Here is a 17,738-nt window from a genome sequence, read left to right as displayed (position 1 = left end):
GAAAGCCCAAGGTAATTGTTATCATTAAATGTTTCAGTTCATTACATAGGTATGCCAAGGTTTACCCCTGACAAAGATGATGACTGTACATATTACATAACTAAAATATTTAATTTAACCTATTGCATTGTCTGTTGTATGTATTAAGTATTGTTTTACCATCTGTCATGTATAGGATGAGATTTAAAAGTCACAAATATTTGTTCATCACTTTTTAGATTAACTTTCTCTAATGCGCTTGACGATTATATTTTAAGTGCAATGAAAATATATACCGGTAACGACCAAAAACAGGAACAGTTAATACCATAGAATACAAACAGTAAGCGTAGACTTCAAATGTAACAAATGGTTTCAAATAATTCCATGGTCAAAACATAAAAGCATAAGAAATACATTGGCTAACGCAGAAACAGGCAAAAAACATGATACTTACTACTTTTTGCTTTTTTTTTCAAATATGACTAAGATAGGACAAACATCATACGTCAAGTCAAGTAATTGTAACGTATTTTCAACTGGACAATTTGTGTAGTGGAGTATAGACTTGTCAACTGTTGATTGATTTTTTTTGGTTTAATTAAGTAATGTGTTGGGTTTCTGTCTCATTGACGTATAACCGGCATCATCATTTGTTCAAACTAAAAACTTGTTTTTCTAAAGAAATGTATCCATCTTTAAACAATTTTCAATTGAAAAGTGCCATATGTAAAATCAGAATCAGTGCCCATGATCTCAAAATAGAAAGAGACAGGTATAAAACTTTATATATAGAAAAGAGACCAAAGACTTTGTAAGAAATGTACTCTAAATCTGGTTGAAGATGAACAACATTTTATTACTAGTTGTCCAGCATACAAAGATGATGGGGAGATATTTTTCAAGGAGATAAACAGTATTTGTCCTAATTTTTCATATCTCTCAAATGAGGCAAAATTTGTTTGGTTATTTACTAATGAAAATTTGTCTGTACTTAAATATTTAGGGAACTATATTATTACATGTCCAGATCTTAGACGAAATGTAAATTAATGTATGTAATAACAATGATAATTGTAATGATTTTATGGTTCTGGTCCTGCCTGGAATTAAATGTATGTGATTCATATAGAATGGAGATAATAACATGTCTGAACTTTTAAATGTTTCATTTCAATGTATAAAAAAAAATGTTTTTTCTGTTACAAATCCTGATGTATTGTTTTATGCGTACATGTCATGCTGCCCATCAAGGGCCCTTGATTGGAATAATAAATATTCTATTATTCTGTTCATTTTTAGAACATTTATAGATACTGTCTATAAAGAACGTCATAAACACATTCTTAATGGAGGGGTATAATTTTGTAAAATTACGTTATCAATAAATTGAAACTTCAAATAAAAAAGAACAGGCCCATCAAGAGTGAAAAGTCACCTTGAAATTTCAAACTATAAATTTATACCCTGTTTTCAGAAGGAATAAAAATTGATATATCCTATTCAAATTGTAACAGTATTTGTTAAAGTTATTTTCCCGTTATAGTTTGTAATTGGTGATATTACCCTGTATGTGCGTGCTTGAATGCACAGGTCCATCGTGTCGAATACCGCTCAAACCGGTACTAGGGATCGTCTTGAACTTGAAGAGAAATACGAGCTTTCTGTCCGTGTAGAAGGTCTCATTGTGGCTTTCATATTTGTCTCGGGGATTTATTACCCGTATCCCTTCATGTGAAATGAATTACATAAGTTTTTTCGTGTTTTTATGCGCAATAACAATGCAGTTCGACACAGAAAACGTATTTTGTAATGTTTAAGTTCTGTCAAATATAAGCGGGAATTAATCAGTCATAGAAATGCGTAAAAAGATCAAAACAATAATAGGTCTAAGGACACAGTTATTTCGTAGTGCATTTCTTTTAGACAATAAATACAAAATAAAAGAATCGTAGATGCTCTATCTCAAAAAATATGTTTACAGTGTATTGAACTACTTTTGGGACATATCAAAATCATAGGAAAGTCTACCAGCTCTAACTCAAAATATGGACAATTATATGTTAAGGGTGTCTATAATTCAGTTTGACAGCTTCAAACACTATGTTTTACCATTTTGAAGTGGACCAATTACCTTTTTTACCTACAAATTTATGACCCAATTTTTTTACATGCAATTTCACCCCCTCCCCCTTTTACTTACCATTTTATACTTAAAATAAAAAGAAATAAACTTTGAGATACATAGTGTATGAAAAAAAGTTAAACACTGTCAACACTAGGAACTATATTCGTAGGCAATAACTGTGTCGCCGGAACAATACCATAAATATGCATTTAGTGTCTGAAAAAAATGCACTGATTTAATATAAAATCAGGAACAAGAAAGTTTCAATACGGTATAAATACTTGTGATGTATATTGGAACACCACTATTAGCTGCTTTTTTAATGGATTATTCCCTTAACTTTACTTTAAGTTAAGTCCTTGATGGTATAATAGGAAATTGTTGAACTATTTCCTTTATCTTTTGATCAATTTTAATATGACATAGCAGGGCTTACTTGTGATTATCATATATCCTCATGAGGGGACTTTCAGTCCTCCAGGCGGTATTACCACATTGGTTAACATGCCATGCATATAAAAAAAATCAACTGAAGGCATTTTCAAAACCAGTTGCAGTCCAGGATGGACGCAATTTCCTGCTACTTTTTTGTATTTACATCCAAAAAAAAAAACTACTCGTCTACAAATGGATTTAAATAAATGCACGTTGTGGAAAAAATTCAGACTGGAATGCACAGCATAATTGCATCTACAATATAAACCAAAAAAAAATGGAATTCAACGACTTCAAACGTCTGTTTTATAATTTCTTCCAGGGTGTAACACAGATGTCAAAATGTCTTGTGTCACGAGCTTTGCATAAGAATGTATAAATGAGAATGTTTATGTAACCATATTTGGTAGTCACCTTGCAACATGATACCTTTATTGCATTTTATTTGTATTCAAATTCAATGCGATTCAATTATTTTTGTAATAACAGAATGGGTATAGACACACCTGTGTTGACGAAATCTACAAAGAGCGCAAGTTATTTCTTCGTGTCAACTGAGTCACACCAATAAATAATCTCAAATTAATGCAGACCGAATATTATACGATTATACAGACAGATCAGATTTCGATATCTTTGTTCCCATTCAAATAGAAGTATTTCTAATTAAAATCTGAACTAAAATTTGTAAATGGTAGAGATAAGTTATATTTTATTACCAATTAAGGGCCCACGAGGGGCATATAGAGAATACATGTATAAGGAAAAAGAACATTGATTAGCATAGATACATAGAATTTAAATACACAATTACAATACAATTAGATTGTAAAAAAGCCCTTGGTTTAAAGTATACAATATATATTTATATGTAAATGATATGATTTTTTGCAATTAAAATGATGCTTAAATATTTCTTACTCAATTACTATTTAAAAGTTTTCATTGCAATATATGTGGTTTGATATCATAATTTATTTTCTTAATACGAACACATAAATAATTTTTGCCTGGTCTGGCTGAACGGATCCGGAATTTGAAAATAAAATAAATATTTGAAATATCGTGCCAATGAAAATTAGCATATGGTAATATTGGTCGTGACGATAACCATGATTTCTTTTGTGTTGTTAAATGAGGATATTCATTTCTCGAAATATTACCACCTTTTCTAGAATTACGCACATTTCATCATGTTCGACCCTTTGAAGTGTTTAAACAATAAAAATATTAATCGAAATACATCCGTTTTGGTTTCAAATGATATAAATCGCATTAAAAGCTCCAGTAAATTAATTAATTTTGCAGCTCTGTGATTGAACATTATAATGAAACCGCACCAAATTACGTCAAAAATAAATTTTGTAATACCACAGATTGAAATATAAACATTCGAGAATCACCTTCAAAATTACCTTTAAAAGGAGACAGACAAAAGTTTTATCGATCTTTTAAAAAAACGTACGGAATTTACATAATTGATGTTTAAAAAGACAAACCTACTGGAAGTTTATTTGCAGAACTAAAAATAAGTGGGCGTTAAACAGTGATCTAATAGGCTGAAAATGTTGAGACTATTTATATATGGAGTTACCGCAAACATGTTTATTAATATTTGAAAACTAGAACGAGAGAGACATATTCAGGAAACCAACACTTGTAAAAGTTATACGAGGTACAAGTTTAAAAGATAGTAATTTACAGGTATCGCAAGGTAAGAAAACTTTTTAACAAAGTTAGATTTTGATTTAAAAGAAAACAACTATCATTAATATTGTATTATATCTGATCTGATTTGCGTATTTATCTCAACAAAATTGTGTTATTAAGAAACTACTGACAGGGGATTTCTCAAATAGGAAAATGTTCAGAGCTCAAATATTTTATTGTGGAAAACCATAAAGTCATCTCTGGATGTTTTATATTTTATTTCGTTTGTTGTTTAACTTTCAGAGGAAGTATACACTATTTTTATTTTATTGTAATTTTATGTAGAACATGTTAGGCTCGCTGCAATGAATGATTATACTTGTGATGACAATTTTAAAGTGTTTTCAGACTCAAAATGATGTACTATATGATTGGTCTGAGCTATTTTAAAACGTTTGATTTTCACTTCAGTACATACCTTCACCTCTAAGGTTTCCTGCTTAGAGTGACAGGTCAAAGAGAAACTCATTTTTGAGGTTAAGCTTTTATAGGTTATACAAGTACACCAATTGAGTTTTTAATTGATATCCTATTAAATAAGTGCACGAATATATATGTATGGTACGATTTGCGGTTGCTATAGACGCGTGACTCTTATGATATTGAGCTGTAAAATCGATATAATTTCATCCACGTTTTGCATTTCAAATCTATTTTCGCCTTTTTCTTGTAAATTTGTGCATTTGTCTAGTTTAATCCACTGCAACTCTACATATTCATTCAATAATAATGGATTTTAGAAAAATATTTCTGCTGCGTTCGATATAATTTGTTTTTATCAGAAACTCTTATATTTTCATATTCATAAATGATTATTTAAAACTGTTTACAAAACTTTGAATTGTTTGAAATACTAAGGATTTTCTACCCCGGCAAAAGATAACCTTAGCTGCATTTTGCAAAACCTTTCGGAATGTTTGGCCCTCAATGCTCTTCAACTTCGTACTGATTGGAACCTTTTATTTTTTTTATTCGAGTGTCACAGATGGCCCTTAACTTGATAGTGATCCCATTAGGTTTATAATAATGAAATATTTGATTAACATACGTATCCAAATATGTCGTTCATTGAAATGGGTTTCCGATCTTAGGAGAAATGGGTTTCCGATTATAGGATGAACTATTTCCGAAATGTGTTATACATAGTGTATTATCAAGTAACTTATACCTTTTTTCTTCTTCACAGAAACATGAAGCTAATGAAGCAGATTATTGTTTATTGTATTGTGATCATCGCGGCAAAGGCAGATTTGCCGTGTCCAGTAGCAGAGTGCATTTGCGAAAATGGACCAATCGGAAAAGGCAGAATAATCAACTGCAGAGATAAGAGTCTTACTTCCGTTCCAAAGTTTCAACCATCAGACGAAATATTTCTTGAACTCACACTTAGCAATAGCTACGACCCAGTTCTCTTATCGAACGGCGCCCAATGCCCATCGTGCAACAAAATTACATTCCTTCCTCCTACCGCATTTAGAGGACTTCGATTACAAGGACTTGATCTGAGTAAAAACCAGATATCACAAGTTTCCGACACAGCGTTTGAAGGATTGGAAAGCTACCTGGAAGAATTGTCGATTGATGGGGATAAGACCATATCCCCACCGTACAGTGCTATGTCAAGACTTTCTAACTTGAAGAGTCTTTCCTTACGTCATTTCAATCAAGCACATATGAACAGACAAAATACAATGATTGACACTTTAGTTAATCTGGAAACATTAGAATTAAAATACATGGACGTATCCGCATTTTCCAATGATTTATTTTTATATCGGCTGCCAAAACTGACAAAACTCCATTTAGAGGGGTTGCCAATGAGAGAATTTCCAGTGAAACAACTGAAACCTTTAAAGTATCTTGAAAAACTCTATGCTGTATATATGCAGCTCGAAAACATTCCATATGGGGCTTTCCAAACGATGACAAACTTAAAAGAATTGGTTTTATCTCATAACAAAATTGAGACACTTTATCCTGGATGCTTTGAAGGAATTGGTTCATCTTTAAAAGTACTTGGACTTCATTTGAACAATTTAGACGAAACAAAACTAGGCCCTCTAGCCTCGACGTCTTGGTCGCAATTGGAAAAGATAAACCTCGGACATAACAGAATGAATACCATACCGAATGGATTATTCTTTAATATGAGAGACCTTAATACTCTAAATCTTGATTCGAACAAAATTGCAACGATAAACAAAGGGGCTTTACAAGGACTGGATAAGCTGGAAAATCTTGATCTATCCTACAACCAGTTGGACACAATAAATAAAGATACGTTTTTATCGTTGATCAGACTGAGAGTACTAGATCTTCGGAATGAAAACGGCAAATCTTCCACAGGACTTTTTAAACTAACAGTGGATAGTGTAAACGGTTTAAAACAACTGCAAAAACTAATTTTAACCGATACTACCGTCGATGAAGTTGAATTGTGGAAAACAATACAATATTTAGAAAATCTGGTTGTTTTAGAGTTAGGTGGAACAGACATTAAAGAAATTCCTGACTTACAGTTCACATTCAATAGACGATTGAGCCATTTGATGCTTGAAAGAAATTCTCTTTCGATTTTAACACAGGCTAAATTGTATGGCACGGAGAAAAGTCTTGAATCAATAAATTTGCAACAAAATAGCATTAAAACTATCGATAGATGTGTATTTGCCAATTCTACCGCCTTGAAAAGTATGTTCTTATATGGAAATCCCCTCCGATGTGACTGCGAAATCAAATGGTTGCAAGATTGGATTAGAGAGCGCAGTGCAACAGAACCCTTTTTTCGGTATATGGTGAATGGCATGTGTCAATCCCCTGAGCATCTTAAGAATGTGCCCATTTGGAATATTCAAGGAGGCGGGTTGACTTGCGGTCCATCATATCAAATACCAGTTTGCCAAAATTTTGAAAGCACGGCCCAAACCATTCCTACGCCTACTGTTAGAACGACAGAACAACCAGCTGTGGACAAGACCAACAACTTCAGATTTACAAAAGTGTCTGAAACTGACCACACTATAGAAATCACGTGGGAAATGAGGGTTCCAAGCATGGTGTCTTCGATGAAACTCGAATATCAGAAATTAGGACCTTACCCAACGATTTATCCCGTGCATGTTCCGAAATACGCAGAATATTTCAAAATACAAAATGTGGAATCAGACAGTCAGTATTTGATATGTATGTACTCGGAACTGTATGAATCAACAAAACCAAAAGAAAGAATATGCGTTGTCATCAAGACACTTTAAAAACCTGAAGATCAAGACCGTGACGCTTTAATCAATCAATTCGAATCAATGTTAATCAAAAATAAACAATTATCTTGAAATAATTACTTACAACTTTTTTGTTAAAAAAAAATCCAAACCACCGTGATATTTAAAGTGATAAGGATGCTTAAAACATTGTCTTCCACAATTACATTTACATTTCCTGTTTGAATTTTGTATATTTTCTATGTTTAACGATAATGTATTAATCATTTATTGGCAAGTATATTTTACTCAAATATATATACTTATGATATAAGCTGCTGTATATATCTAAATTATTTTGAGTTAATAATGTTAACAAACTTTTACTTCTATGGTTTAAACATTATCCTGACATGACCTTTCGAACAAAGAGATAACCTTAAGCTTATGTCTAAAAGCTCTTTTCTATAAATAGTATTAAGGTGCAAACGTCCAAAATAATATAGGTCTTTATTTTTGGCTTTTTTCGTGTTTTGTTTGATTTTATTGTGTTTTTGGGGTATGCCGTCTTGTAAAATTACCCCTATCGAGTCCTTTTATTCATAATTCCTATCATCTTTCGAAAGAAATCCAATTCGTTCATTCATTAGTCTATAATTGTCCTTTTTACGACAGTTGTACGTTTTTTTATACATGATATCTAGTCTTTTTAAATACTCTTTTTTACTGATTGTGTGTTCCATTTATTTATTATATTTTGTATATTTTTAATAAATCATATCTACTAAGGTTGTGTTTATACAATAAAAATTGTGACTCATCTGATGTTTTTATATGTGATTTTATTCTCCAATCATTAATTATGAATACATGAGGTAAACTTGGGAAGGTTTATGTTGTCAAATTGACTCAATTTAAATTTCGTGTATTTTATTGACTTTTAATGTATCGTCTTTATTTGGAAAGGCTACCCCCTCATTCTTGATCGAATCACTCATCTTACATCCGCCATAGAAAGCTTGATTGACGTAGAAATTGTTTGATCTGCATGTCATTGCGGTTATCAATTTAAAGTGCTTCTCTGATGAAAAGATAAAAGGGTTTTAAATGTTTCACCCGCGAATTTTTGGTGTTGTTTATGAAATTTTCTACATCTCAATGTACTATTAGATTTGTAAAACTCTCGACTGATTGTTTTTTGCTTAACGTCCAGTGGCAAATAATTCATGCATATTCAGGAAGAGGACAAATTAACAATTAATCCAACAGTTTTAGGTCCTACAAGTTAGCTCGATCTGGATTAAGGGTAGGCATTTCGACTAGGCAACAGGGAGTCCCATAGGCGGATCATGGGGGGCCCTTTTGTGGGAAAAATTGTGTTGGTTATATATTGAATCACTGAAGCATGATTGTAGCGGGGCCCCCTCTTATGGCAGTCAGTGCCCCCCCCCCTTGTAAAAAGTTCTGGATCCGCCACTGGCCCGGACATGGGGGTATGTTGGATGGGGGCAGGACTTTTCCCTCCAACAGGCAACCTACGGACCCCTTCAAGCTGTTCTTTCTTGTGTTACGAGTGTTGCACTCTCCCTACACGAGGCTTCGGATTTAAAGTCCCCATTGCGACCTGACGTGGCTGCGTACTTTTACAACCCGCGCAGACAAAAGTTAAGCATGGATTTTTCTTTCGCCGCCGCCGGTTGGGAAAAGTTCGGATATGACCATATTTTATACCGCAGTCAACATGGTGCATATATGAATATACATTTTGAGCTAGAAGAACTCGAGTTAGACATAACGAATTTACATATTATACGGAGTGTATTTGACGGTGTGCCACACCTCAAGTATTAATTCAAAGTCTAACTGGTGACAGTTATCATTTTCCTTGTATTATGTAATTTCTTTGCAACACGAATCATGAAAAGATAAAACCACCAGTCAGGTAGATGTTTACCCGAAATAAAAAAATATACATGTCGGAGTTTCTTCAAATTTGGATAAACTAATTGAAACCGCGGATAAGTACGATTATCAGCACATATGAAATGGGGGACCATTTTTTAGTGGTAAGTGGGATTCATCGTATTAATTACGATTGGGGCGTGATGTTTGTGAGCTTGCACATTAAACTGATTCCTTTATTTCAAATGAGGTTATGGGCATGATGAAGCAGAGGCTAAGATGAACCTTTAATGGTCACTTTGGAACACAGAACTAATTGTAAATAGATGTTGATCAAGTCAACCAAATTTCGGCAACCTGCGCCAAATTCCTTAATTGACAAAACAACCTATAAACATGTTGTAATTAACTGAAACATACCTCTCCCGCCAATTCCAATTAGAAGCAGATATCGCTGCACAAAGAGAATAAAAGCAACAATTGTTACTAGATGTCAGAACAGATCATTAAATATTTCTGTCACAACAGTATGCCATAGGTAATCTACATGCCAGTTATCAATATTCTGTCAAAGGTTAAAATTGTTCTGGCCAACATAAGACCACCTGCAAAAACATAAACGAGAGAATGCACGCTGAAATGTCTCACCTACTTACTGGTCGTGACTGAATGGGGTCAAGGTCAGATAAACTCTGCCAGACAGACATGTACACCTTACTATCATTCCATTCACAAAATATAGTTGACCTATTGATTATAGTATCTGAGACATGGACCTGACCACAAAAACTTAACCTTGATCACATATCCATGAAATGCGCCCAGGTCAGATGAACCCTGCTTAACAGACATGAAGACTTTTCAAGGATCCCATATACCAAAATATAGTCATCGAGATACTAATAATAAAACTACAGAGTTTTATTTAACCAGTCACTGATCCATGAAAATGAGGTTACGGAGACGATATACAGATGGAAACTTTGTAGCATAAGGCTTTTTGTATACAAGGTATGCAGCATCTACTGCCTTTTTAAATATAAAGTTTGCATCCAAGCAATGTTCAATTTTGTATATTTTCCAAATGGTATACTCTAAAGAGTTATACACCCACATGCAAAATTTCCTAAGTTCTGCCTGGCAAGCTTACTTGCTAAAACCTTAAAATCCTTGAATTCAAAGTTGAAGGTTATATGTCCACAATGGTATAAACAGCAGCAGTCATCTTAGATATATAATATGAACAATGATTATTAATTTTGCTTTCTTTTGGATAATTTTTTATAGCATATAAAAATTTGTAAATTTGTCATGTCAGTGATGTGAAAAAATTGTTTTTTTTTAATATCAAGCCCATAAAAGAGGAATGGGTGGGATGTAAAGTACATAAAAAAAGTGTTTTATTCATTCCCTCTCAGACTTCCTTTGAAAAAAACTTGATCTAACTAAGGACAATAAGAGTGAAAATCACTGAAATTAAAAGGGAGCATAGTTTTATCAATTAATTCTAACATTGAATAAAAATTTGGTCAAAACAAGTCCATATAATTTTATGATAGGTTCTCATTCTCTATAACTCTGAACTATCAAAGGTGGAAAACTGAAAGGAAACTTAATACTGTCATCAATTTTACAATTCACAATTCCATAAAAATTTTGAAAGAATATGATATATAAGACCATTTTAATGGTTTATTTGGTCCTTTGTCATGAATGGTATATTAGTGTTGAATAAATGTTTATCAAATAATTCTGAGTTGGTTATTTGTCCATGGGACCAATATAGATATTTGCCCTCAAATACCCATACTGAGCCCCTTAATTTAACTTCCAGTAAACCTGTCAATAAAAAGCAATAAATAAAATATGTGATAAATAGATCATAACATGGCATTTTCCATATTGGCCTTGTATCAGCCCTCGACCATTATCAGCCATCTGGCTACTCCCTTTGGCTTGATATTGGAGTCTCCAGCTGATACCAGGCCAATATGGAAAATGCCATGTAATAATCTATAATAATTTTATGAAGGATATATGGAAAATTATAAACTGTTATCACAGAGATATGTCTCGCCTTTTTGTAATTTTGATTATGCAAATGTTGAAATCAAAATAGCAATAATTTAACATTTAAGTAATGTAAATATTCAAAGTCAATGAATCATGACTGAAGGTACATGGCTAAACAATCTCCGTGGAAATGAGATGTGCCAATGCTAATACAACTGCATACCAAATACCATTGACTTATTATAAGTCGTTCCCTTTAAACAAACCTACACACAGACATTAACTTGTAAACTATGTAAAAGTTTCGAAGTCAATGAATCATGATGAGGGGGTGGGACTATATAATCTCCATGGAAACAATACTTGCAAATACCAATAAATTTGCATACCAAATATCATTGACTTAACATTAGCAGTTCATCTTAAACTGATCTTATCACTAACTTATACATGTAAACTAAGCAAAAGTTTCAAAGTCAATAGACCATGACTGAGGGGGCAGGGTCAAATAATCTCCATGGAAATGAGATGTGCCAATGCTAATACAACTGCATACCAAATATCATTGACCTACCACTTGTCATTCACCATAAACTAGACCTAATCACAAACTAATACATTGTTGATGCCGCCACCGCCACCGCCGACACCGGAAACAGCATACCTATGTCTCGCTTTTTGACTCCGTCAAGGCGAGTCATAAACCACTCATTGAGTGGGAGGTATACTGCAATTATTTATTTGTCTGTCCTTCCATCCTTTTGTCAGTCATTTCATCTATCCATCTGTTTATAAAAAGAAGATGTGGTATGTTTGTCTGTCTGTATACCTTTGGTACAGCTTGTGTATTAAGGAACTATTAGATATTTGGCTTTGAACTTCATAACAAGTTGTACAGTGTACCAGTCTGCCTAGCCAATACTTCCTCTTTGATGATACTTTAAATTTTCATAATACCCACTGTGCATGGAAGTTTTTGTCACATATTTCTCAGCTTCTGTATTAAGAAATGATTTGATGTTTGGTCTAGAACTTTATAATGTTGAATTGAAGGGTTTTTTAAAAAAACTTTTGGATCACTTCCTATTTGGTTCGTATTGCTCAATCTTTACTTTTCTGAGTTGTGTTTTGTATACTGTTGTTTGTCTTCTGGTCTTTCTTATTTTGCCATGGCATTGTCAGTTTATTTTCCACTTATGAGTTTGAATGTCCCTTGGTATCTTTTGCCTCTCTTTTGACTAAACCCTGAATCTTTATAATACCCACTGAGCATTGAATTTTTGATAACATTTCACTCAGCTTTTGTATTCATGACTGATTTAATATATGATCTGGAACTATCTTTTCCATGAAAGTAATTTTCAGATCGCCAGGCAAAATAATGTTATAAGATAATACATATAGAGTGTTTCTAAGATTTTTTTATTTTTGGTATAAAGAGACCGACAATAAACATGAATATAGAAATGGCTGCCATTAATGGATGGAATAAAGATATATTCTAAACAGAATTCAACTATAAGAACTATAAATTAATACACTTGATAATTATAAAACCTCATGCCAACTATATAAATCTTTTTGAAACTAATGTAATGAGATAAACATGTAATATATGACAGAAACTGATTGGCTATCTATTTATGCAAGAAGTTTGTTCCGTCACTGTGAATGTTCTATTATAAACTACATATTATAATTTTGTAAAAGAAAACTTTTTCTTTATAATAAAGGATAAGTCTATACTGAGGAAGAAGGACCAGAAATGGTTTCCAACTTGATGTCCAGATGTCACAGACCTGCCAACCTTCACAATTTATTGGGATTTCCCCCTTGAGAGGTGTTGACATAATTTTGAAATTCTTTATTATAAACTAAATAACTCAAAACAGGCATTCAAATGAGTTAAAAGGGTTTTTAAGCACATACATACTCATTCAAACAATATAATAAAAGATTAAAATCACTTATGACAATATAAGAGGAGAATAAGGTCCTCTTGCTCTTAAAGTCCCCAATGGAGATTTTAAAAGGTTGGCAGGTTTGATGTCATTTTAAAAAAGTCAAAAAGTCCATAAAAAATTAAGACTAACAAAATTGGTAAATGTATGTATAAGGTATTATAACAATAAATATAAAAGGTACATGTAAAAACAGTTAAAATTACTCATAAATATAACTGATAACAATTAACAACAACAAGTAAGGAATGCATGTTACATAAAAGTTTTTTGATTCTGTTTTCCATACACCTGCAAACAAACAAATCTGTTCAGAATATGACAAAATAGAAACTGACAAATAGGAGTAAACATGACACCAATATCTGGCTTTGATAAAACATGGACTGGTCAGTTAAACTGGAATCAACATATGCTTGGCTAATAAACAGGAGTGGTTAATATCTGCTGCAGTAATACATTTTGTAATATGTAGAATATATCTTTTTTGTTTTTTAATGTTTTTTTGTTTTTTTATTTGATGAAGGGCTTTTTTGAATAAAAATGAATGTAAACATGGAAAAAGGATAAAGAAAATGTTAATTTAATTAATTTGCATATTGTGCCAAAAAATGTTAAAATTCGAGAAAGCATGTTTTCCTGATGAGGATGGTTTTGTTATTTTACAAAAAGATAATCCTGAAAGTTACAACTGATGTATTGAAGTTATATTAAGTGTGTTCACCCATAATGAATTTACACTGCACATTTATTAAACAGTTCTACAAATTTCTTGATCATTTTAACCCTAAATTTTCATTGAAACCTTAGGCCACCATAAAAGTAGATTTGGTTCTCTTCCTCCTTCCCCTAAAATATAGGAAAGAAGGGAAGAGAGTTACTTTTTTATATTTCCAAAAAGTAGAAAGGAATTCTTAAGAATTATTTAAAAATGTAAAATATTTCATGAACTTGAAAGAGAAAAAACCTGCTTATGGTAACAGGGTGGGGAAGATAATCTTATAATTAATTTCATGAGGTTTATTAAAAAAACATACATTGTACATTTTTTTTATTTAATCATAGCTGATTTTGAAAAAAATAGTCAGCATGTGAGTTGCAAAATATGCCCCAAAGTTGAAACTGTTAAAAACTGAATATTTATTGTGTGATATGTTAACAACTATCACTAAATCAGTAAGTTTATCATAACTGGTTCAACATAAACAATTATCTTTTATTTGGTTTATATGCAATAACCTTAAGTCCTAGTATTCTGACTCACTACTTAGCAGCAAGGTCAGGTATACAACAGTAACATGCTTACATTGAGTAGACACTAGCACAATGCATTGTGGAGTAGGAACTATTTCATAAATACGACAAACAAAATATTTTGTCTGCTTCAAATTTGTTGCAAAAAGTATAAAAAAATTCATCCAAATTACCATAAAATGTGAAAATCTAAACATGGTTGTCTTATTGGTTAACCAAATTAATCAAATATCAATTTACAATCTGATCGATTTATCAAATGTTCACTTTATTTGCACACTCCCAGTAACTTTAATCCTAATCAGTTCTGAACACTGGTATCATGACTTCTTCCTGATCTACCCCTAAAATACAGAGCAGATATTGAGGCAGGATCCTAGACTAAATCTATCATTAAAAGTGCTTGTCGTATGGTAACCTGCAATTTTCACATCTCTTTTCTTTTGTCTTTAGTTGTCTAATTGACAATCATACAACATCTTCTTATTTTTTTTTTATTGCTTGGTCAACTTGAGCTTTTACATATACCTGGAGAGTACCACAAAAGATATGTGAATTAGAAAATTAAATCATTTACATATATTTATCACACTCTTTTGGCATTTAAGGTTAAATGTCTACACAAACAGTGTATGAGATAAGTAAAATTAGTAGAAATCAATTTTTTCAAATATATCTCAAAAACCTAATATAGTATTTTTCATATAATATTTTCTGGTGAAAAGCTATTGAAATATTTGGAAATAAACAAATGCCTTAGAAATATAAAATTTAAAGCTTCAATATGCTGTTTTAGATGTTTTAATTAAAACGAAAAAAAATATAAAATATAAAAGACTTATAAATTGAGCAAAATCACAGACTGGAATATCACAGAAATAAAAACAATTACACCACAACAAACATTGTAATGGTTTTCAATTATCTAAATAATCTAAAAATAATTTTAAAAATAAATATTATTTGTAATTTTTCTTTAATTGCTTCTTTTTTATGGGATTTACAGGAAAAAATAACACTTTTGTTTCTCAAAAGAGAATAAAGAAAGTGGAAACATATGTTATCTATTGGTGAAATCTACCCTATAGACCAGTAGCAACTAAGAATTCTACAAATAGTTATGGACTGGTATCATGTAATCTCTACAAATAGTTATGAACTGGTATCATGTAATCTCTAAAAATTGTCCTCATCACGATAGGTAGAATCTGCTAATTTTTTCAAGAGCTTTTTCTTCTTCTTTTTCCTTCCACCAGTTTCTGCAGGTAATGGAGGTAGTTGACGTGGTGCCGAGGCTACAGGTGATTCAAAATGTATATCCTCACCAAACGAACGCCTTTTATTTGATTTTGAAGGTGGCCTATCAAAGTCATTTTCATAATTACGAAACCTTTGATGAGTGTCAAATGAATGATCTTCATAATAGTTATCAGAATGCCCTCCCAGTGGTTCTGGTCGCTCACCATAACCACCAAAATCCGGTTCCCTGTCATAGTAATCATCTTCCTCAATCATCTTTTTCTTCTTGCCCTTCTTTTTGGGAGATTTCCGGCTCCCGGTGCTGTAATAGAAGATTAATATTCATAACTCTAAACTGCACTTGAAAATTCATTATCAACTAGAAATAAATAAGATGGAAAAAAAAATACTTCACAATGTGAATTTGTAAATATGTCAGTATTCACCTCTGAAGCTAACAAAACCTTTAAATAGACTTATTAAGAAGGGATATAGTTACGATACTGTTGTCAGGTCATTAAAGATTGCATATTTTGGCGTTAATATTGATTCACTTATAGGGTCTTTGCATAGGCACTAAACACATTTATTTAAAAACCAGTTGTTGGCATGACACGGGTTATGTTCTTCTCATATATGTTATGATGGTATGATACTAAACCCCTAACGGGAAGGATTGTGCCTAATATTCATATGATGAAGACATAATCTTTCAATCAGTTTAATTGAAGTCTGGAGCTGGCATGTCAGTTAACTGCTAGTAGTCTGTTGTTATTTGTGTATTATTGTCATTTTGTTTATTTTCTTTGGTTACATCTTCTGACATCAGACTCGAACTTCTCTTGAACTGAATTTTAATGTGCGTATTGTTATGCGTTTACTTTTCTACATTGGCTAGAGGTATAGGGGGAGGGTTGAGATCTCATAAACATGTTTAACCCCGCCGCATTTTTGCGCCTGTCCCAAGTCAGGAGCCTCTAGCCTTTGTCAGTCTTGTATTATTTTTAATTTTAGTTTCTTGTGTACAATTTGGAGTTTAGTATGGCGTTCATTATCACTGAACTAGTATATATATTTGTTTAGGGGCCAGCTGAAGGACGCCTCCAAGTGCGGGAATTTCTCGCTGCATTGAAGACCTGTTGGTGACCTTCTGCTGTTGTCTGTTCTATGGTCGGGTTGTTGTCTCTTTGACACATTCCCCATTTCCATTCTCAATTTTATTAGTATATATTTTATAAATGTTCCAAATTCATCAAACTTGGAAGATGTTTAGCATGCATTCACTCTTATTCATAGCATAATGCACGAACTATCCTAGCTATTTTTTTACAAATAATCTAATGTCTGACATTCACAGAACAATTATATACCTAATCAAACATGGTCATCTTTCATAAAATGCCGATTAAATGGTGTAATGTTTTTTTCATTTAGGTTTACAGCAATGACATTACCAACAATCCTTTATATTAAAAAATCGATACTTATCTGTAAAATTGGATTGACTTGTAACAAATATAATTTTAGAATCATGATACATAACAGGTCACTCATTGAGAACTGTTTATATAGAGTAATATTATACCAAATACATGATAGAATTTAAGAGGATTGCATTTTCTATTAACTCAAGGTACAAAACATTTTAAGTATACAAAAAAATAAGAAAAAGAGTTGGAATATAGTTTGATGTGAATTCATCAATGGAAAAGGAAATCACAGAGATGTAATGCCAATCAAAGCAAAACTGTGAGCAGACGACTGAAAGGGAATTACATTTTTAGATGCTTATATGCTTATGCTATAAAATAGTAACTGTCACAGGTCATAAATACAAAGCTTTTCTAGTCAACAATAACTATGACCACAACAAGGGCAGTTGACAAAAAAAAAATGGTCAAAAGAAACGAATATTTA

General features: G+C 32.2%; 2 protein-coding genes across 3 annotated transcripts in view; one reads left to right on the top strand and one right to left on the bottom strand.

Moving 5' to 3' along the window:
* Positions 1-4,003: 4,003 nt before the first annotated feature.
* On the top strand, positions 4,004-8,272 carry LOC127734967 (slit homolog 1 protein-like). Its single transcript, XM_052245020.1, has 2 exons — positions 4,004-4,256; positions 5,439-8,272. The coding sequence occupies exon 2, from the start codon at positions 5,443-5,445 to the stop codon at positions 7,504-7,506; it is 2,064 nt and encodes a 687-aa protein (XP_052100980.1). The 5' UTR covers positions 4,004-4,256; positions 5,439-5,442; the 3' UTR covers positions 7,507-8,272.
* Positions 8,273-12,770: 4,498 nt separating this feature from the next.
* Positions 12,771-17,738, bottom strand: part of LOC127734966 (limbin-like) — a 47,175-nt gene continuing 42,207 nt past the window's right edge. The window contains exon 30 of one of the 2 annotated variants that reach the window (XM_052245018.1): positions 12,771-16,143. In XM_052245018.1, coding sequence (XP_052100978.1) covers positions 15,759-16,143 — 385 coding nt within the window. In that variant the 3' untranslated portion in view covers positions 12,771-15,758. The remainder of the gene's footprint in view (positions 16,144-17,738) is intronic. The other variant, XM_052245019.1, reaches the window with a different exon arrangement.

Source organism: Mytilus californianus, unplaced genomic scaffold (assembly GCF_021869535.1).
Source record: "Mytilus californianus isolate M0D057914Y unplaced genomic scaffold, xbMytCali1.0.p SCAF_3, whole genome shotgun sequence".
In the NCBI taxonomy this organism is placed as follows: Eukaryota; Metazoa; Mollusca; class Bivalvia; order Mytilida; family Mytilidae; genus Mytilus; species Mytilus californianus.
The sequence above is the reverse complement of the archived record's forward strand: the minus strand, read 5'-3'. Positions and strand labels throughout refer to the sequence as shown.

Coding starts and splice junctions, on each gene's coding strand:
- LOC127734967 (XM_052245020.1), top strand. CDS start 5,443: ATGAAGCTAATGAAGCAGATTATTGTTTATTGTATTGTGATCATCGCG.